This window comes from Coenobita brevimanus, chromosome 30, assembly GCF_032717465.1.
Source record: "Coenobita brevimanus isolate Jiangsu-jjx chromosome 30, ASM3271746v2, whole genome shotgun sequence".
Lineage (NCBI taxonomy): Eukaryota > Metazoa > Arthropoda > Malacostraca > Decapoda > Coenobitidae > Coenobita > Coenobita brevimanus.
In genome coordinates, this window is record NC_136983.1 from 42,306,777 (window position 1) to 42,322,576 (window position 15,800).

The 15,800-nt window shown below is 39.6% G+C and overlaps 1 protein-coding gene across 1 annotated transcript in view; it reads left to right on the forward strand.

The window, feature by feature from the left end:
- The window catches only part of l(1)G0196 (inositol hexakisphosphate and diphosphoinositol-pentakisphosphate kinase), a 475,031-nt gene that overhangs the window by 403,209 nt on the left and 56,022 nt on the right, over nt 1-15,800 (forward strand). The window contains exons 24-26 of the mRNA XM_080268869.1: nt 3,579-3,626; nt 5,883-6,155; nt 10,622-10,673. Of these exons, the coding sequence (XP_080124995.1) occupies nt 3,579-3,626; nt 5,883-6,155; nt 10,622-10,673 (373 nt within the window). The remainder of the gene's footprint in view (nt 1-3,578; nt 3,627-5,882; nt 6,156-10,621; nt 10,674-15,800) is intronic.

Sequence of the window (15,800 nt, forward strand, 5' to 3'; positions counted from 1 at the left end):
CCTTAGACGATTCCGGTGCTGTTCCTCCATCACTTCCCCCCTCTGGCTTCCTCATGGCTGACATTAAAATTTCTTCAGTTGATGTATTTTCTGCCATCACTGGCCTCAGTACTAACAAGGCATATGGGCCTGATGGGGTCCCTCCTGTTGTTCTCAAGAACTGTGCTTCTGTGCTTACACCCTGCCTAGGCAAACTCTTTCGCCTTTGTCTGTCAACTTGTACCTTTCCTTCTTGCTGGAAGTTTGCTCTCATTCAGCCAGTCCCAAAGAAGGGTGACCACTCCCAACCCTCCAACTATCGTCCAATTGCTTTAACATCCTGTATTTCAAAAGTTTTCAAGTCAATTCTCAATAGAAAAATTTTAAGGCATCTTTCCTATCACAACCTTCTTTCCGATCGTCAGTACGGGTTCCGTCAGGGATGCTCCACTGGCGATCTTCTCACCTACCTTTCAGAGTCCTGGTCATCCTCCTTTCGGGACTTTGGCAAAAGCTTTCCCATTGCACTTGACATCTCAAAGGCTTTCGATCGAGTCTGGCATAAATCTTTAATTTCCAAACTGCCCTCCTACGGTTTCTATCCTTCTATCTGTGCCTTCATCGCTAGCTTCCTTTCTGGTTGTTCTATAGCCGCTGTTGTAGACGGCCATCGTTCTTCTCCTAGATCTATCAACAGTTGTGTTCCTCAGGGCTCTGTCCTATCACCAACTCTCTTCCGTTTATTCATCAGTGATCTTCTAAGCTGTACATCTAACCCTATCCACTCATATGCTGATGACTCCACCCCCTTCACCTTTCCATTCGGTTCCCGCAACGCCCATCTCAGCAGTTACTTCAACAAACAAGGGATGAGGCTATGGCACACCTAATGTCTGACTTGGCTCGTATCTCTGACTGGGGTAAAAATAATATGGTTGTTTTTAATGCCTCTAAGACTCAGTCCTTACACCTATCAACCCGACAAAATCTTCCACAGGTATACCCACTAATGTTTAATAATATTCAGCTTAATCCTGCATCATCCTTGAACATGCTTGGGGTTTCATTTACTCGGGACTTATCTTGGAAAGATCATATTACATCTCTTGTAAAATATGCTTCCAAGAGATTAGGTGTGCTAAGCCGACTCCGTTCCTTCTTTACCCCTGCCCAATTGTTGACTCTATACAGTGGTTTTATCCGCCCCTGTGTGGAGTACAACTCTCATGTGTGGGGAGGCTCCCCACATACAGCTCTTCTCAATAGGATGGAGTCAAAGGCTTTTTGTCTCATTAACTTTCCTCCTCTTACTGACTCCCTTCAACCTCTGTCTCTTCGCCACACTGTTGCATCTTTATCTCTTTTCTATCGCTACTTTAATGGTCACTGCTCCTCTGAACTGTCTGCTTGCATTCCTCCACCTCTACGACGGGCGGTAGCACCCGTCTGGCAGCAAACTCTCATCCCTTTTCTGTCCAACTCTCTAATGCAAGAGTTAACCGTTACTCCCAGTCTTTCATTTATGCAACAGGTCGACTCTGGAACTGTCTCCCTCTGTCTGTATTTCCTGCTGCCTATGATCTCCAGTCTTTCAAACGCAGTGTGTCCAGGCATCTCAAAATGATCGGATCTTGAATTTGGCTCTCTATTGTATTTTGTTTTTCTCTTGGAGGGAACTGTTACTGCGGGCTCACGGCCTTTGGTTCCTTCTTCCTCGCATTAAAAAAAAAAAAAAAAAAATGTATTATTATACAGATTTATAGTGGATTAGTTGTAGGAGTAGCAATGGTAGTATTGTGAGGGAAATTAGACAAAGTCAGTGGGAAAAGGGGGGTTAATAGTGGCAGTGCCAATTATGGTAGTAATAGATTCAGCAGTCTTGTGCTAACATTGTTTATGTAGGAGTGATGGTGTGACAAATAATGTAATACAGTAGGGGTTATAGGACCGGACGACTAGAAACCCCCTAAGGAATATGATGGCTCCCAGTAAGAGGATACCGGGAAGTAAGAGTAATAGAAGAGACAGTGACTGAACGAAAATAATGCACATATGAGGTCAAACAATGGTTAAGGTCTGGATAAAGAGGCAGAGCAGCATACCACAGCTGTATCTTCGTTGTCTCATAATATTTTGTGTTGTTTACTTCCAATTTCATCTCATTATAGTTAATTATTGGTGAATGCTCTCCAGTGCCCATCACAATGTGGTATATTCTTCCACATAACACAATTTTAACATTCATTACCATCCGCACAGCTGCTGTGGGAATCAGCATAAAATTCACAATCATTCTTTATTATAGCTATAGAAATAAAAGAATAACATATTCACAAAAATTATCACTGACCAGTTGCAGCTTATAAACAACTGGCTCGGTGCTTTATATGTATATTGAGGATCCAAAACAGATGGGTTGTGTCTGGACCAGTTTCACAGGAATGCATGATAACATAGTACTGTAGTCTGTGATTTAATATATGCTAGGTATGTTACGAACCCATAATGTTTTGCAGGTGAATGGCATGGAAATGTTTTGAATTGAATTTCATTAAGTTTCTCATCATTTACCTCATAGCTCGGTGCCAAACTCCCATTCACAGTTGTCTGTTCGCCTGCTCTCTCTCTAACCCTGACTTCAACTTCCTTTCACCTAGGGGGTATAGAAACTTTGATGTGTGGGTGTACAACCATTCAGCTTTAACATGACACCAAAACCAGCATTCTATGATGAAAAAGTACTTTACACAGACCACTCAAAGAAAAAGATTGCTAAGCAAATATGCAGCCGAGAATCATATAAAACTGTACATCTCTTTTCTTTCACTTTGCTGCACAGTAACATGCATAAATTGCCATAAACTACATATAATTGTAAAGGTAATTTATTGTAGTTTTGCTTGGCTCAAACCAGGTTTATATATCTTTATTACCTTATTCTTGGCAGATATTTTTCTATGTCAAGGTATAAAATTTTAGGTTTTTGCCTAACTTCAACTTATCATTTTGACTTTTTTTTTTTTTTTTTTCCTTTTTTGAACCTACTACGATAGAGTACAACTACTCAGCTTTAAAATGACATCAAAACCAGCATCCTGTCACGAAAAACGTATTAACACAGACTGATCAAAGAAAATTATTTTGAAGTCGCAGGTCAGCACGAGAGCAGCTGACTCTAGGACAGACATAATCTGACCGGGACTTTATGCCTTGTGTGTAACATTGAAGAGAGAGAGAGAGAGAGAGAGCACAGGCAGGCTGTCAAGTGAATGAATTGTGTGAGTGAATGAGGGAAGGAGAGAGGTCAGTGAACAGTTTTGCCCCAGTGACTGGGAATATTAAGCATGGCCATTTCATCTTCATTCAGAAAGATCTGTCCAGTGTACACAGATTTAAACAACATAAATCTGCATCTCAACCACCAGGGGACGGATCATGGAAAATGTAAGCTTGTCTCAACCAGTGATGGGTTAAAAATGACACATGATGCACCTGTATCACTTTATTTGGTAATGTATGGTTCCTGCAAACAAACACAAATGTGTGTTATTTGACATGGTTGATAGATAATGATTATCATTTATTTTCATGCACTCCAGGAGAGATATCATATGTGCTTACCCCGACCAGGTGTTGCCTCAGCTATGGTAAGAACTTTTTTATGGTTACCTGTTTTATTCCTTTCACACTTATACTTCTTATACATAAATAATTTCACATTGAGTTTTGGTTGGCAGACCATGAGGTTACCTCATCATAATTGCTTTTGCTTGGTTACCCGATGGCAGATTTTGAGATCTCGGTATAGATACAGTTTAATTTTATATATGCATCAAAGTGCTCTGTTCCAGGAAGCTTGAGCTAATTGATTTCAGTTCTTTATGGAGCAGATTTTTCACCCTGTTTTCTCCCTGTAGGCACCCTAAGGAAGAAGGCATGCAGCTGTTTGTGATTTATATTTGTATTGATATCTCCAGTTAATATAATTCTTTTAGATTCCTCTTCCATTCTCTGTAGTAATGCTCCTAAACTCTGAATTGTACTTTCTGCCAAGTCTTCATATTTGCCTGTTTCCCAAATGTTTGTTTTGGGTGGCATGTATAAATTTGCCACAGTTACTTTCCCTTCAGATGTGTTAATTTCTAATGCACTCAGTTCTGCTTGTGAGGGTATATCTAGTTCTATTTCTTTGACTTGTAGATTTTTCTTTGTTAATATTATAATTCCTCCTCCTTTTCTTTAATTTCTGCCTCTTCTCCATGTATTGTATTCCTCTGTGTTTAGGGGATCGTTTGATATCTTTGGGGTTAATTTTGTTTCATTTAGGCAAATAATATGTGGTTCCTCTTCTTTGGTATAGTCTTTCATTCTCTAATAATTTAGACACCATTCCATCTACATTTAAGTATATCAACTTAATCATCTTGTTTACATAATTGCCATAGCTTGAGTCTACTACCTTCCTTCTTTTTATTCTCTGTTTGTTATGTACCACTTTCGTACCTGCATTCCAAGTACTTTGTAAAAAATTTCACTCCTCTTCCTCTGATCTTTTCTCGTCCTTTGTTTTTTCTTCCTCCCTCTTCTCCTTTAGTTTTCCCAATTCTTTGAATTCCTCTTTTTCCATGAGTTTATTTGCATTTTTTAGTGTTCACAGTCTGGAAGGCTACTTTCAGGGGCTTTCACTTAATTCTCTCATATTACCCTAGCCTTTTGTATTCATCAGTGCCTTTATCACAGATTTCCTCTGATACTTCCTTCAGTATGTTCATTATATTAACCATCTCCATTTAGTCTCTCAGAATTTTGTTTCTTACTTCTTCATCTCGACCATTGATTACTGTAGATTTGTTGATGTATGCTAAATCTTTGACCAGTTTTGCATTGTTTTAATGATTTCTTGCACTTCCTTTCTAATGCTTTTATCTTCGACTTTTGTTTCTAAGTCCTTCCTTACTTTCATCATTTCAGCAAACGTAGTTTCTACTTCATCTTTGCAACTTCTCATCATTTCATTCATCTGGATTATCTTCTCTTCAGTATCACTGCTTTGGTCTATCAGACTGCTTGCTTGCCTAATTGCCTCTGTATCATTTCTGAACTCCTCCATAATTCTTTCATGGTTGACAACTGTACTTGTTATTTCACTGGTCTTCCTTCTAATTGAAACTACCTCAACTGACAGCTCATCTATTGTTGTGTCTTTTTTGTTTAATTCCTTTACTAATTTTTTATTTTCTTCGTTCTGCAAGCGTAATTCTTTCTTATTTCATCTCTTTAACTTTGAAAAGTTTCCTTCAGTTTATCCACTTTCTCTGCAAGTTTATTATATGTCTCCATTTCAGTCAGTTCTGGGTAGAAATCATCATCCTGTTTTCTGCCTTTATCCCTTTTCTTAACTCCTTCCATATTCACTTTGCTAAAGATGATGCTCATCTTGCAGTAATTCTCGCTTAGAAAGATAACTTCTACTTACAAGTTTGCATCCGTCTGCTACCTGCCTGGTGACAGACGACACCCAGCTGATGATGCATTGTATCAGTAGATTCTTGTACTAATTGGATGTATTCTATTATTCGGACAACACTTTTGATTATACTTGCTCTACTATATTAGAACCTCACTTAATTTACCCTAGTACAGAGCTTGACTCATATGAAGATACTATTTGGGTGTGGCCAGTTGCAGCCAAGGTGGCCAGTTCAGAGCGAGGTGACAGGTTTCCTTGCTCTCTGCCTCTCTCCTGGTGTGTGTGTGTGTGTGTGTGTATTATTTATTTTCTTACGGGAATTGCTTTTGGGAATTTGTTGATGTATCTGCCTTTAATCTGAAATAATTTAGTGAGGGTAATTTAAAAACACTATAGTGCTGATGCAGCATTAATGTTTCTCACTTCTCTTCAGCCTCTGTCCCCAAAGGTGGAAATGGAAATGAAGAAGGGTCGAGATACCTCTCGCATTGAGGAGGAGGAGGATTTACAGTACATTCTAGAGGAAATGTCTGAGTGTCCTTCAGAAGGAGAAGGGAAGGAGGAAGGCAAACAGGGCAAGGAGATGGAAGTAGGTGGAGGAAGCTATGTAGAAGGACAGTCTCATTCCACATCATCATCCTCCAGTCTAACTGAAACCAGAGGAAAGTGTGCTGGGGACAAGGTGCTGCTGTCACCACCTGCAAAGGTGAGATTCACTGATAAGTAACATTCCTCCTACTCTGTGAAGTACCATGAAATATAACTACTCAGTCAGGTACAGTAATTCCATAGCCAGTTCATTTCAGTAATGCCATTTCCACTTTGTTGTTATCCCAGCTAAGGGGAGACTTTTTGTACTGGAGTGGTTAAATACACTTTTTAACTAGAGTGGCATTCAGTAGAGTGCATACCTCCGCCAAGGCCCAACATAAAAACGCCGTATCTCGCAGAGTTAAAGAAAGTGAAAAAAAATTCCTGGCTCCGCACCTTTATCCAGATCTGCACCAAAATTTAATGGAGTCTGTTCTGAGGCTAGGGAGTGTCCACCACCTGGGATTAACTTCTCAAGGAGGGCCTCATCTTTGAATTCCTCAAAGTCATCAGCAACCATAGATTTTGCACCATCATTGTTGGCAGAAAACAGCTAAGATGCACAGTAACAAGATTTTTAGCCAAAAAATTCATAGTAATGGCAGGAGTGCAGATTTTCATCTAGCTGTGAGAACAAAAGCTGCTATAACCAAGTACAGCAAAAGTCCTGTAATCTGAATGATGGGACTGAGGGTTTTTTGGACTATTGGGAGGGACCTTTGAAAACAGAGATATGTACATAGTCATTAAATAAACACTTAAAATGATGTGGGTTATTGTTTTACTCACCGGATATGCATAGATGTGTAGATGAATAGTTGCAGGCAGGTACCTCCAAGTCCAAGGGCAAGTTCAAGCCAGATAAATCCTTAGATAAAGCACAGAAAAATTCAGAAAATTTCGCCTGGAAAAATTTGGAGTATTGGGATATTCGGATTATTGGTGGTCGGACTAGAGGACTTTTACTGTACATAACAACGAAAGGCTCATTGTATACTGCATAACATATAGGCACAGTTTTTATTATGTCATATATTCAAACAGTACAAGCATACTGTACTTTGATGTATGCCTATACATGTACATTGCAGATCCTTGTTATAACTTGCTTTATAGATGTGGAAGCATCTGTAAGAGTGGCCCTGTCTGTCTGTCTTACAAATGTTTTTCAGACATAAGATACTTCACTCCTGTAGATTTTGGCAACTTGGTGAAACCACATCGCACTACTTGACACAGTGCACCACACAACACCAACCTTTTACACCATCATACAAAAATCACCCTCTCCCACCACACAAAACTAAGATCTTTAACTGAGGGACCTCAAAGTGTCTTCATGTAGTAATTTTGTACTGTATTTATTTATTTCCCTATTAGCTGTTAAGTCCAAAGTAAAGTACAGAACAGTTTGCCTAATAAAGTTCTGTTGCTGCCTGTAAATATGTTACGAAGCCAAGCCTTTATAGGTTTGTGCTCATAAAAATGTGTTATTGTCGCAGTTGTTGGCATGCTTTCATAATTCAGCATGCTACCTATAAAGCAGATTTGCCAGTTTCCCTCAGTTTATAGTACCTGTTGTGTGAAAAGTTTGGTGATATTTTGGAATGCACTCCCTGACTTATAGTAACATCTAACCATCTTTGTCAGCTGTATGTTTGGAATTTTGATAATTTTTGTACTTGCTGTTCACATTATCACTTTCAACCAATGGAGTTGACTAAGGATATTTTTTTGTTTCTTTATTAGCCCATTCAGTGTGGGAACATCTGTTTTGTTTTACTCCTTCCTGGTGGTGATTTTATTCAGCTTAGGATAGACTTTTCAAACTGGAAGGGCTAGATGCAGCCTCTTCATTATGATAGACTTTACAAAAGTTGAATAAAATCATCCAGTAGCAGCAAGGGTAAACTAAAAAGAACATTGCCCAGATTCAAGGGATGACTCAGGTGTCACAGATAAATGACAGTGCACATATCCTAGCAGTGATCTAGGAACATCATCCCTTACCAGAATTATAACCCCTTCATTACAGGGAGTCAATAGAGAGGTGGTCTGGTGTCCCAGTGGATGTGGTTTCAAATTCAAGTAGGGACAGGGAACATGGAGGCAATTTGTTTGTGGCCACCCCAAACGGGATTGAGGCGTCTGGCAATAGTAGATAGATAGAATTCATTAAAGTAGATTTTACTAATCTATTATATGACCTGCCAATTTGATACACCAATCCTGTATGAGACAGCCCTAGCATGTACTGATTATGGATTGTGGGTGTTAGCACCAAATTGGTGACCTATGGAGATGTATAGTACGTAGGGGTATTGCTGAGCTTTAGGGAATGAGTTGTTAAAGCCTATGCCCAGACATAAAAAAAAACATATACTTTACGTATATTCTTGTAATGAATAATTTAGGGAAGGTTATATCTAACCTTTTCAGTTTGAAAAGTCTTGATTTAATAAAATTATACAGAGAAAGCAAGAATAAAATGAAAAAAGCATAATGGTATTGAAGAAGGTAAGATATGTATAACCACTGGTGGTAGCAAGAGTAAAATAAGACAGCATTATACTGAAATGGTTATTAGATTGTAGATGACACCATTGACATCATCCGTTGTAAGTAGGAATAAAGTGTTTTAAGCTAAAAAAGACCAAGAAGAAGGCTAGCCAATTGCCTAGGGAAGACCTCTTTTTTACTCCACTGACCCTGAGCTTTGACTTTCATATTCAAACCTGACATAGGTATGGTCACTGATTATTATGGTCACTGATTACTAGTCTGCATCTTTCATCATTACTGTTTCACAAATGTTTGACCGGGCACAGCTTTTAACCATTCGTCATTTGATTAATGCTGTATTGCAAATCTACACGTGCCAGAGATCTGTAGTTTAAAGGAAAATAATAAACTGATTTTTTCATCATCATCATCATCTAATCCAGTGTTGCCCCATGAGGAGCGTATGGGGCCAGAGCTAGGCAAGTTGGTCCTAACATTTAAGATGTGAGTGACGAGCCTCACTTATCCCTGAGTGATACTACGTGAGCATTAAACTCCAACCACCCCTTGCCATCTCTTGGATGTAAACCTGCACTGGCTCAATCCAATTGGAGTGCCTTAATTACCCACTAAACCACCAGGTGCCATAATTTGGTTATATGGTTACCACCCAGCATAGTAAATGGTTTCCTGGTGTAGAGGAAACCATTTGGCTTGTCCTTCAGTGTAGAGTCACCCATAGGCAGAAGGAAGAGGAAAGATTGAAGGAAAGAAAGACAAATGAGGGAGTGTCAAGTCACTCGTAGGCAGAAGGGAGTGGAAAGAATGAAGGAAAGAAAGACAGAAGAGGAAGGAAGGAGAGGGAAGGGCAGGCACCTGAGAGCAAATTTTAAGTAGTTTTACTTTGTTGTTGTTGTTAATCCACCCCAGTCTGTCTAGTCAAGCAGACCTATCAACCACAGGCAAGCACTGTCTCTGCAGGGCTGTCCCATGCTGTGAACCAATGTTCCTTTGTAGCTGACAATGCCTAACCACAGTGAGGCATGGGGAAGTGTGTGGAAGTTTGTTCTTGGTTGGATGCCACATTTACATCTCACCAGCCAGTTAACCAGGGCACCATAGTAGGCTACACAGCATCTCATTATCTGGTTACAGTATATGGTTACCACCCAGCACTGTAAATGGTTTCCTGGTTTACAGGAAACCATCAGTTTGTCACTCAGTGTAGAGCCACCTTAAGTGGAAAGAAGCATAATAAAAAGTGATGGGAAGGAAAGGGAGAAGTAGGAAGAGAGTAGGACTAACACAGAAATAAAATTTTTAAGGTGAAAGAAGAAACAGGCAGCAGTACATCAAGTGAGTGGATGAGCATTACTGTGCAAACAGTATGTACAAGAGTTCCAATCCTGGAACTTCACCAGTCTCTGTAGGGTGCACTAAACTGTGATAACTTATGCATAACAGTATCTCAGTTCATTATTCATGTCACGTGTACAGTGCTGTACTAAACATTCATACTGTTACATGTTAACTTTTCTTCTTTGCTTCCACAAGTAAAAACTCTTTATGTTCTTTTATGTTATGTTTATGAGCTTTATCATTTTAGTCACTCATTATGGACACTAAATATCTTGGGTTCATTTTCAGGCACCCTCCTTCACTCATTCCAAAACTTGTATTATTAAAAGACTGGCCATCACAAGATATAGTACTATCATAAGTAAAGTTTGCCAACAATACTCTTCCAGAATTGTATCCTGAATTCCATATTTCACACTCCTCCCAGAAGTATTCCTTTGCCCTGTGCTTCATATGGCTGTCACATAAAAATGTTTCATGTAATACCTCCTGTCACCACAGACAGCAAGGAAGTTGGCAGCAAACTTTTGATCATGTTAATACACATGCAATCTTTAGACCCATTATCATTTCCAAACCTAACTTGGCATTCATTCACTTTGAGTTAGGGATGCATTCTGATATGTTTTCTGGGATGCCTAGCACAGGGCTTGGAAATAGCTTCTTGATAAATTGGAAATTGGGTTGTACATTTATAATTATCTTAATTAACCCTTGCAGGTGCCACCTGAAAAGTATGCAGAATTTCCGGAAGGCATGATGCAGGCAGGAGGTGAGTGTGACATGAAAAGTATTAGTTATTAAACTTTTTGTGAAGCATAATTACTTGTTTGTGTAGATATGAATTGATATCTTTTTTTCACAGTATAGATAGAGTACAATACTGTACTGACTTGCATAATATATATGAAATTTGTGTTTTCCTAAATTTAATTTTGTGCCACTAGCCTTACAGTCCCACAGCCATCTGACAAAAACTGATAAAAAGTGCTTTAAAGAATCTGGAAACACACTGCATATTGACTCTAAGCATTGTATTCTTAACAGCTGTAGAAAGAATGGACGGATCATGCTGCAGAGAGAGCGATCTATCTGTCTTTCTGTCCATTGCCAGATGCTTCAACCCATAATGGGGGGGCCACAAACAAATCGCCTCCATGTTGTCCTGTCTCCCGTCAGTTCAATGCCCTTGTCGCATCTTACACCCCCTTCTCTCATATACCTCTCCACTCCATTACTCTATCATTTCCTCAGCTTCTCCCCTCCTCCACCTCACTCACATACACCCTCCTCATTAGTCTGTAGCTCTCCATTCACTCCACATGGCCAGACCACCTTAGTGTATTTCTCTGAACACTTTCTATCACATCCACATCCACACCACAACGCTTCTTCACTTGCTCATGTGTTAGTCTGTCTCTCCATGTAACTCCACGTGCTCTTCTCAGATAACTCATATCCACTGTGTAATGGGGTGTATAAAAGCCCGGTGTGCGTAGAGGCAAAGCGGGGGTCCGTCCTCTCTTTTGCTTAGTGGTAACGTGTGCACTTATGAAGCGCGGGGGCCTGAATTTCAATCCCAGCCAGACCAGTGATTAATTTGTTCAGTTTCAGCCCTGTTATTACAACTCTCACTCTTGACTTGTGTCCTTCCAATAAGGTCCAAGCTTCACATCCATATGTTAGAGTTGGTATCACAATACAATCATGCAGAGACTTTTTTACTTCCATGCTTACTTCCCTTTTTCTTATTGCTTCTTTCGAAGACCCAGCAACAATCCTTCTTTGTTGTACCCTTTCAAGCACTTCATCCTCCAAACTTCCATCCTTACTCATCGTACTACCCAAGTACTCAAATGCACTCACATTTTCCATTTCCTCATCATCCATCCTCATTGTACATACAGTGACTTCATTTCTCTTGAAGACTATAACTTTACTCTTCCCAATATTCACCTTTAGATTGCATTTCTTACACACTCTCCTAAAGTCATTCACCAGTCCTTGCAGTTTCCTTTTGTCTTCACTTAACAATACAGTAACATCTGCAAACAACAGTACAGGAAGTTTCCAGATGTTGCCCTCTTTCACTAGGGCTGCTCCAACATCCACTGCCCTGCCTTGTATCTGTTTTATAACCCCATCCACATACAGACTGAACAACCATGGAGACGTGACACATCTCTTTTTCAATCCAACATTCAGACTGAAAAATTCACTCAGTTCACTATCCACACACAATGCAGCCGTAACACCCTCATACATACTCGTCATGGCATTCAACAACTTCCCGTTTACTCCATATATTCTTAATATATTCCTCATTCTTTGTCTATCCACTCTAACATATGCAATACAGTATTAACACTGGGTTGCAAATAGACCTTAAAGAGAGAGATGATTAATGCTTAAAGGGTTTTATTATTTTACTCTTGTTGAGGAGTGAGTAATGAATGAAGAGATGTTCATTTACAAGCATTATAGGCCTTGGGTGTCAAAGCAGGATCTGCTAGCTCAATACACTAAATGAACTAAGCAGCTTTTGAGTCAAAGCTGTGGATCATGGCTGCTTGGAATCAGGCTGTGTCCTGAGGGCAGTATTTGGGGCTAGTCAGCATCTGTTCATAAAAGTTTCCAGTTGCTTAAACTGGGGATAAGGGGTGAGGGACAGAGTTGGAAAAAATAGTTGGAATATGCCAAAATTTAAAGTGGAAGGCTTCTGATGTATTCACTTTCTTGAAAACTTGTGGAGCTAGTATAATCTGTTCGTTCATGTTTCAAGCAAAAAGTGCCAGATTCTTAAACCTAGTCAACACCATCATTTCCAAGATTTTGTCTCTTTCAATCCAAAAGCCAACAGGAACAGAGCCCCATAAAGAAATGGCACGTTAATGGATAATGTATATAGAGGTGAAGGCCAAGGACTAATTTCAGCAAGGACCTTGGCTAGTGACTACACAGGAGGAAGAGGTTTTGTGCTAGGTTTAATAATGAAGAATCACATCCTCAGAATGATCATGCAAAACTCATACTTCAGTGAATCTTTTAGGGTGATGCAGTGTGTAGAAACTGAGCCTGGTTGAAAGCATTTCTAGAAATTAGTTCAGCCAGAAAATCCAAGAAGGCTGCATATGCAATAGTCAGATAACCTCTAGCTAGTAAAAATGTGCCAAAGTCCTTCCATCACGACTCATTCCATGTTCTGGTTGAGTGTACACCCTGGAGGATGACCTCAGTCACTTGGTGTGTGGAAAAATGAGTAAACTTTATATAAAAATTCTTAGGCATGTAAGGTGAGGGATGTCTCTAATTTCACTTACAACAGAGGTATTAGGCGAGGACACCAAAACTGTAGGTCAAGGCATCATGACAGAGATGGTCAGAGTGGTGCATCACGTTTTTCCTTGGAAGGAATGGAGCTTTTCTACTATTCTGAGGAAGACTTATATTTAGTAGTGGCAACAGGCAGATGCAAACTATGTTAACCCACTCAGCAGTGAAGACATCAATCCTTCATTGTGGTGTTCTCTTGGTTAATATCAGGAGACTCTGGAATCTGCGTTGGTGGGGAATGCAAAGCAATTAACTTGAGAAGACTAAAAACATGAGGTTACCATCAGAGTCTGTTTGACTTATAATGTGTTTTCCCATGAAAGGGCATCTACTCAGATGTTCAAAATTTTTGTTATTGAGAAAAATATTTCCAGGAGGAAAAGTAGCTAATTCATTTTGGACATCCTTTATGATGAATACAAAACACTGCCAGCTTGAATTCCTTCCTGAACAAGAGAGACTTGCCCTTGTGGATTTGACTGTGTTGTTACAGAAATGTCAGGGTCATCTGAAGCTCTGTGGCTTAGCTGTACAATATATGAAGCTGACGGATGTAGAGACCACAGTTCCTTGCTCTGATGACTTTCATATCACTGAAAACCCCTGCCATTGTTTGACATTATCAAGATAACGAAATCCAGATGAGGACAGACCCATTGAACATGCTTTTTTTTTTTTTTTTTTTTTTTTTAATAGAAGATGAACAGAGGAAGGAAATTAAATTTAAAAAAAAATCATACACCAGATTACAGGTGTATCCTATTCATAATAAATATGTAACAGTTGGACTTGAAGTGCTGTAGGTTGAAGTTTGGGGGACACTAATCTGGGGAAGCAAGTTCCAAAGAGAAGCAATTCTGGGAATAAATGAATTCTAATAGACAGGTGTTCAACAATATGGCAGTGTATTTACCTATTTGTATTTACCTATTTGTAGTATACAGGAATTGAGCAATGCTCGTGTTGTCCTGTCTCCATATCCACATTTATCAAGTCTACCTTTACACACATGAATGTTTTTCTCATGCACCACCTCTTTGTCTAAGTCGTTCTAAATATTTAAGAATATACCTAATTGTGATATACACGGAATGTACTATGCTCGTGGGTTTCCGTCGCTGTTTCTCAATAAGTCGAATTTAACTTTAAACTCGTTTAAGTTTTTAGACTGGACGATCTCTTTGTCCAGGCTATTCCATAAGTCTATACTTCTGTAAGGAAAGCTATATTTCTTGATATCCTTCAAGCAGCTTGACTTTTTCAATTTCATTCCATGTCCTCTTGTTGCTCTCTTATCCCATACAAACAGATCTTCTTTGTCAATTTTATCTACTCCCACCATGGTCCTGAACACCGCAATCATGTCTCCCCTCTTTCTCCTTTCCTCTAACGAAGGCAAATCCAGTTTTTCCAACCTCTCTCTGTATGACAGGTCTGTCAGACTGGGGACCATCTTGGTTGCTGTTCTTTGTATTCTCTCAATCTTGTTTATATCTTTCTTTTTGTGTGGGGACCACACTACCGCTGTATATTCTAACCTGGGGCGGATCATGGCCACTATCAATTTTTTCATCATTTCCTCATCCATATAATGAAATGCTACTCTTATGTTAGTCAAGAGCTTATAAGTCTCTCCAACTATCTTGTTAATGTGCTTTTCTGGTGACAAACTATCTTGGACCAGCACTCCCAAATCTTTCTCTTCTCTCCTTTTTGTGATTAATTCATTACCCAAAAAATAATTCAGTGATGGTCTCCTGGTACTTTTACCCATTTCCAATATTTTACATTTCTTTACATTAAATTTCATTTCCCACGTCTGGCTCCAATTGTGTATCCTATCCAAATCCTCCTGCAGTATTTTACAATCCTCCTCAACCTCTATCTTCCTCAAGATCTTTACATCATCAGCAAACAGACTCGCATAACTGTTCACTCCATCTACCATATCATTTACGTAAATCAGGAACATTACTGGCGCCAACACTGAGCCTTGAGGGACTCCACTTGTTACTTCCCTCCATCCAGACATCTTTTCCTTTATTACTGTCCTCATTTGTCTGTCTCTCAAAAAGTCTCTCATCCATTCCAGAAGTTTCCCCTTTAGTCCTCCTATATATTCTAGTTTCCACATTAGTCTCTTATGAGGTACCTTGTCAAAGGCTTTCTCTAAGTCTAAGTACACACAATCCACCCAACCATCTCTCTCCTGTACCACATCAATTGCTCTTGAGTAAAAGCTCAACAAGTTTGAAACACATGACAGTCAAGTCGTGAGCACCACCAGTTTCCTGTGTAGCACAGGGGATGGCATGGAGAGGTGACATAACGGATACAAATTCGTCTGAGCATTTCCCAGAATACTCAGTCAGCATTGGGACACATCACTGCCAGAGGCACTGGTTGGAGAGCATCACAGTCTCTGGAGAAGGACATATGGTCCAAGAGTGAAAGTCTTGTGTGATTTAGTCTGCCCAGAGGTATGCATGCTTTGACAGAATTGAGTGACACTCTGAGAGCTTCTCACACCAGACATGTACTGATGTTCATGGTGAACATCTGAAGC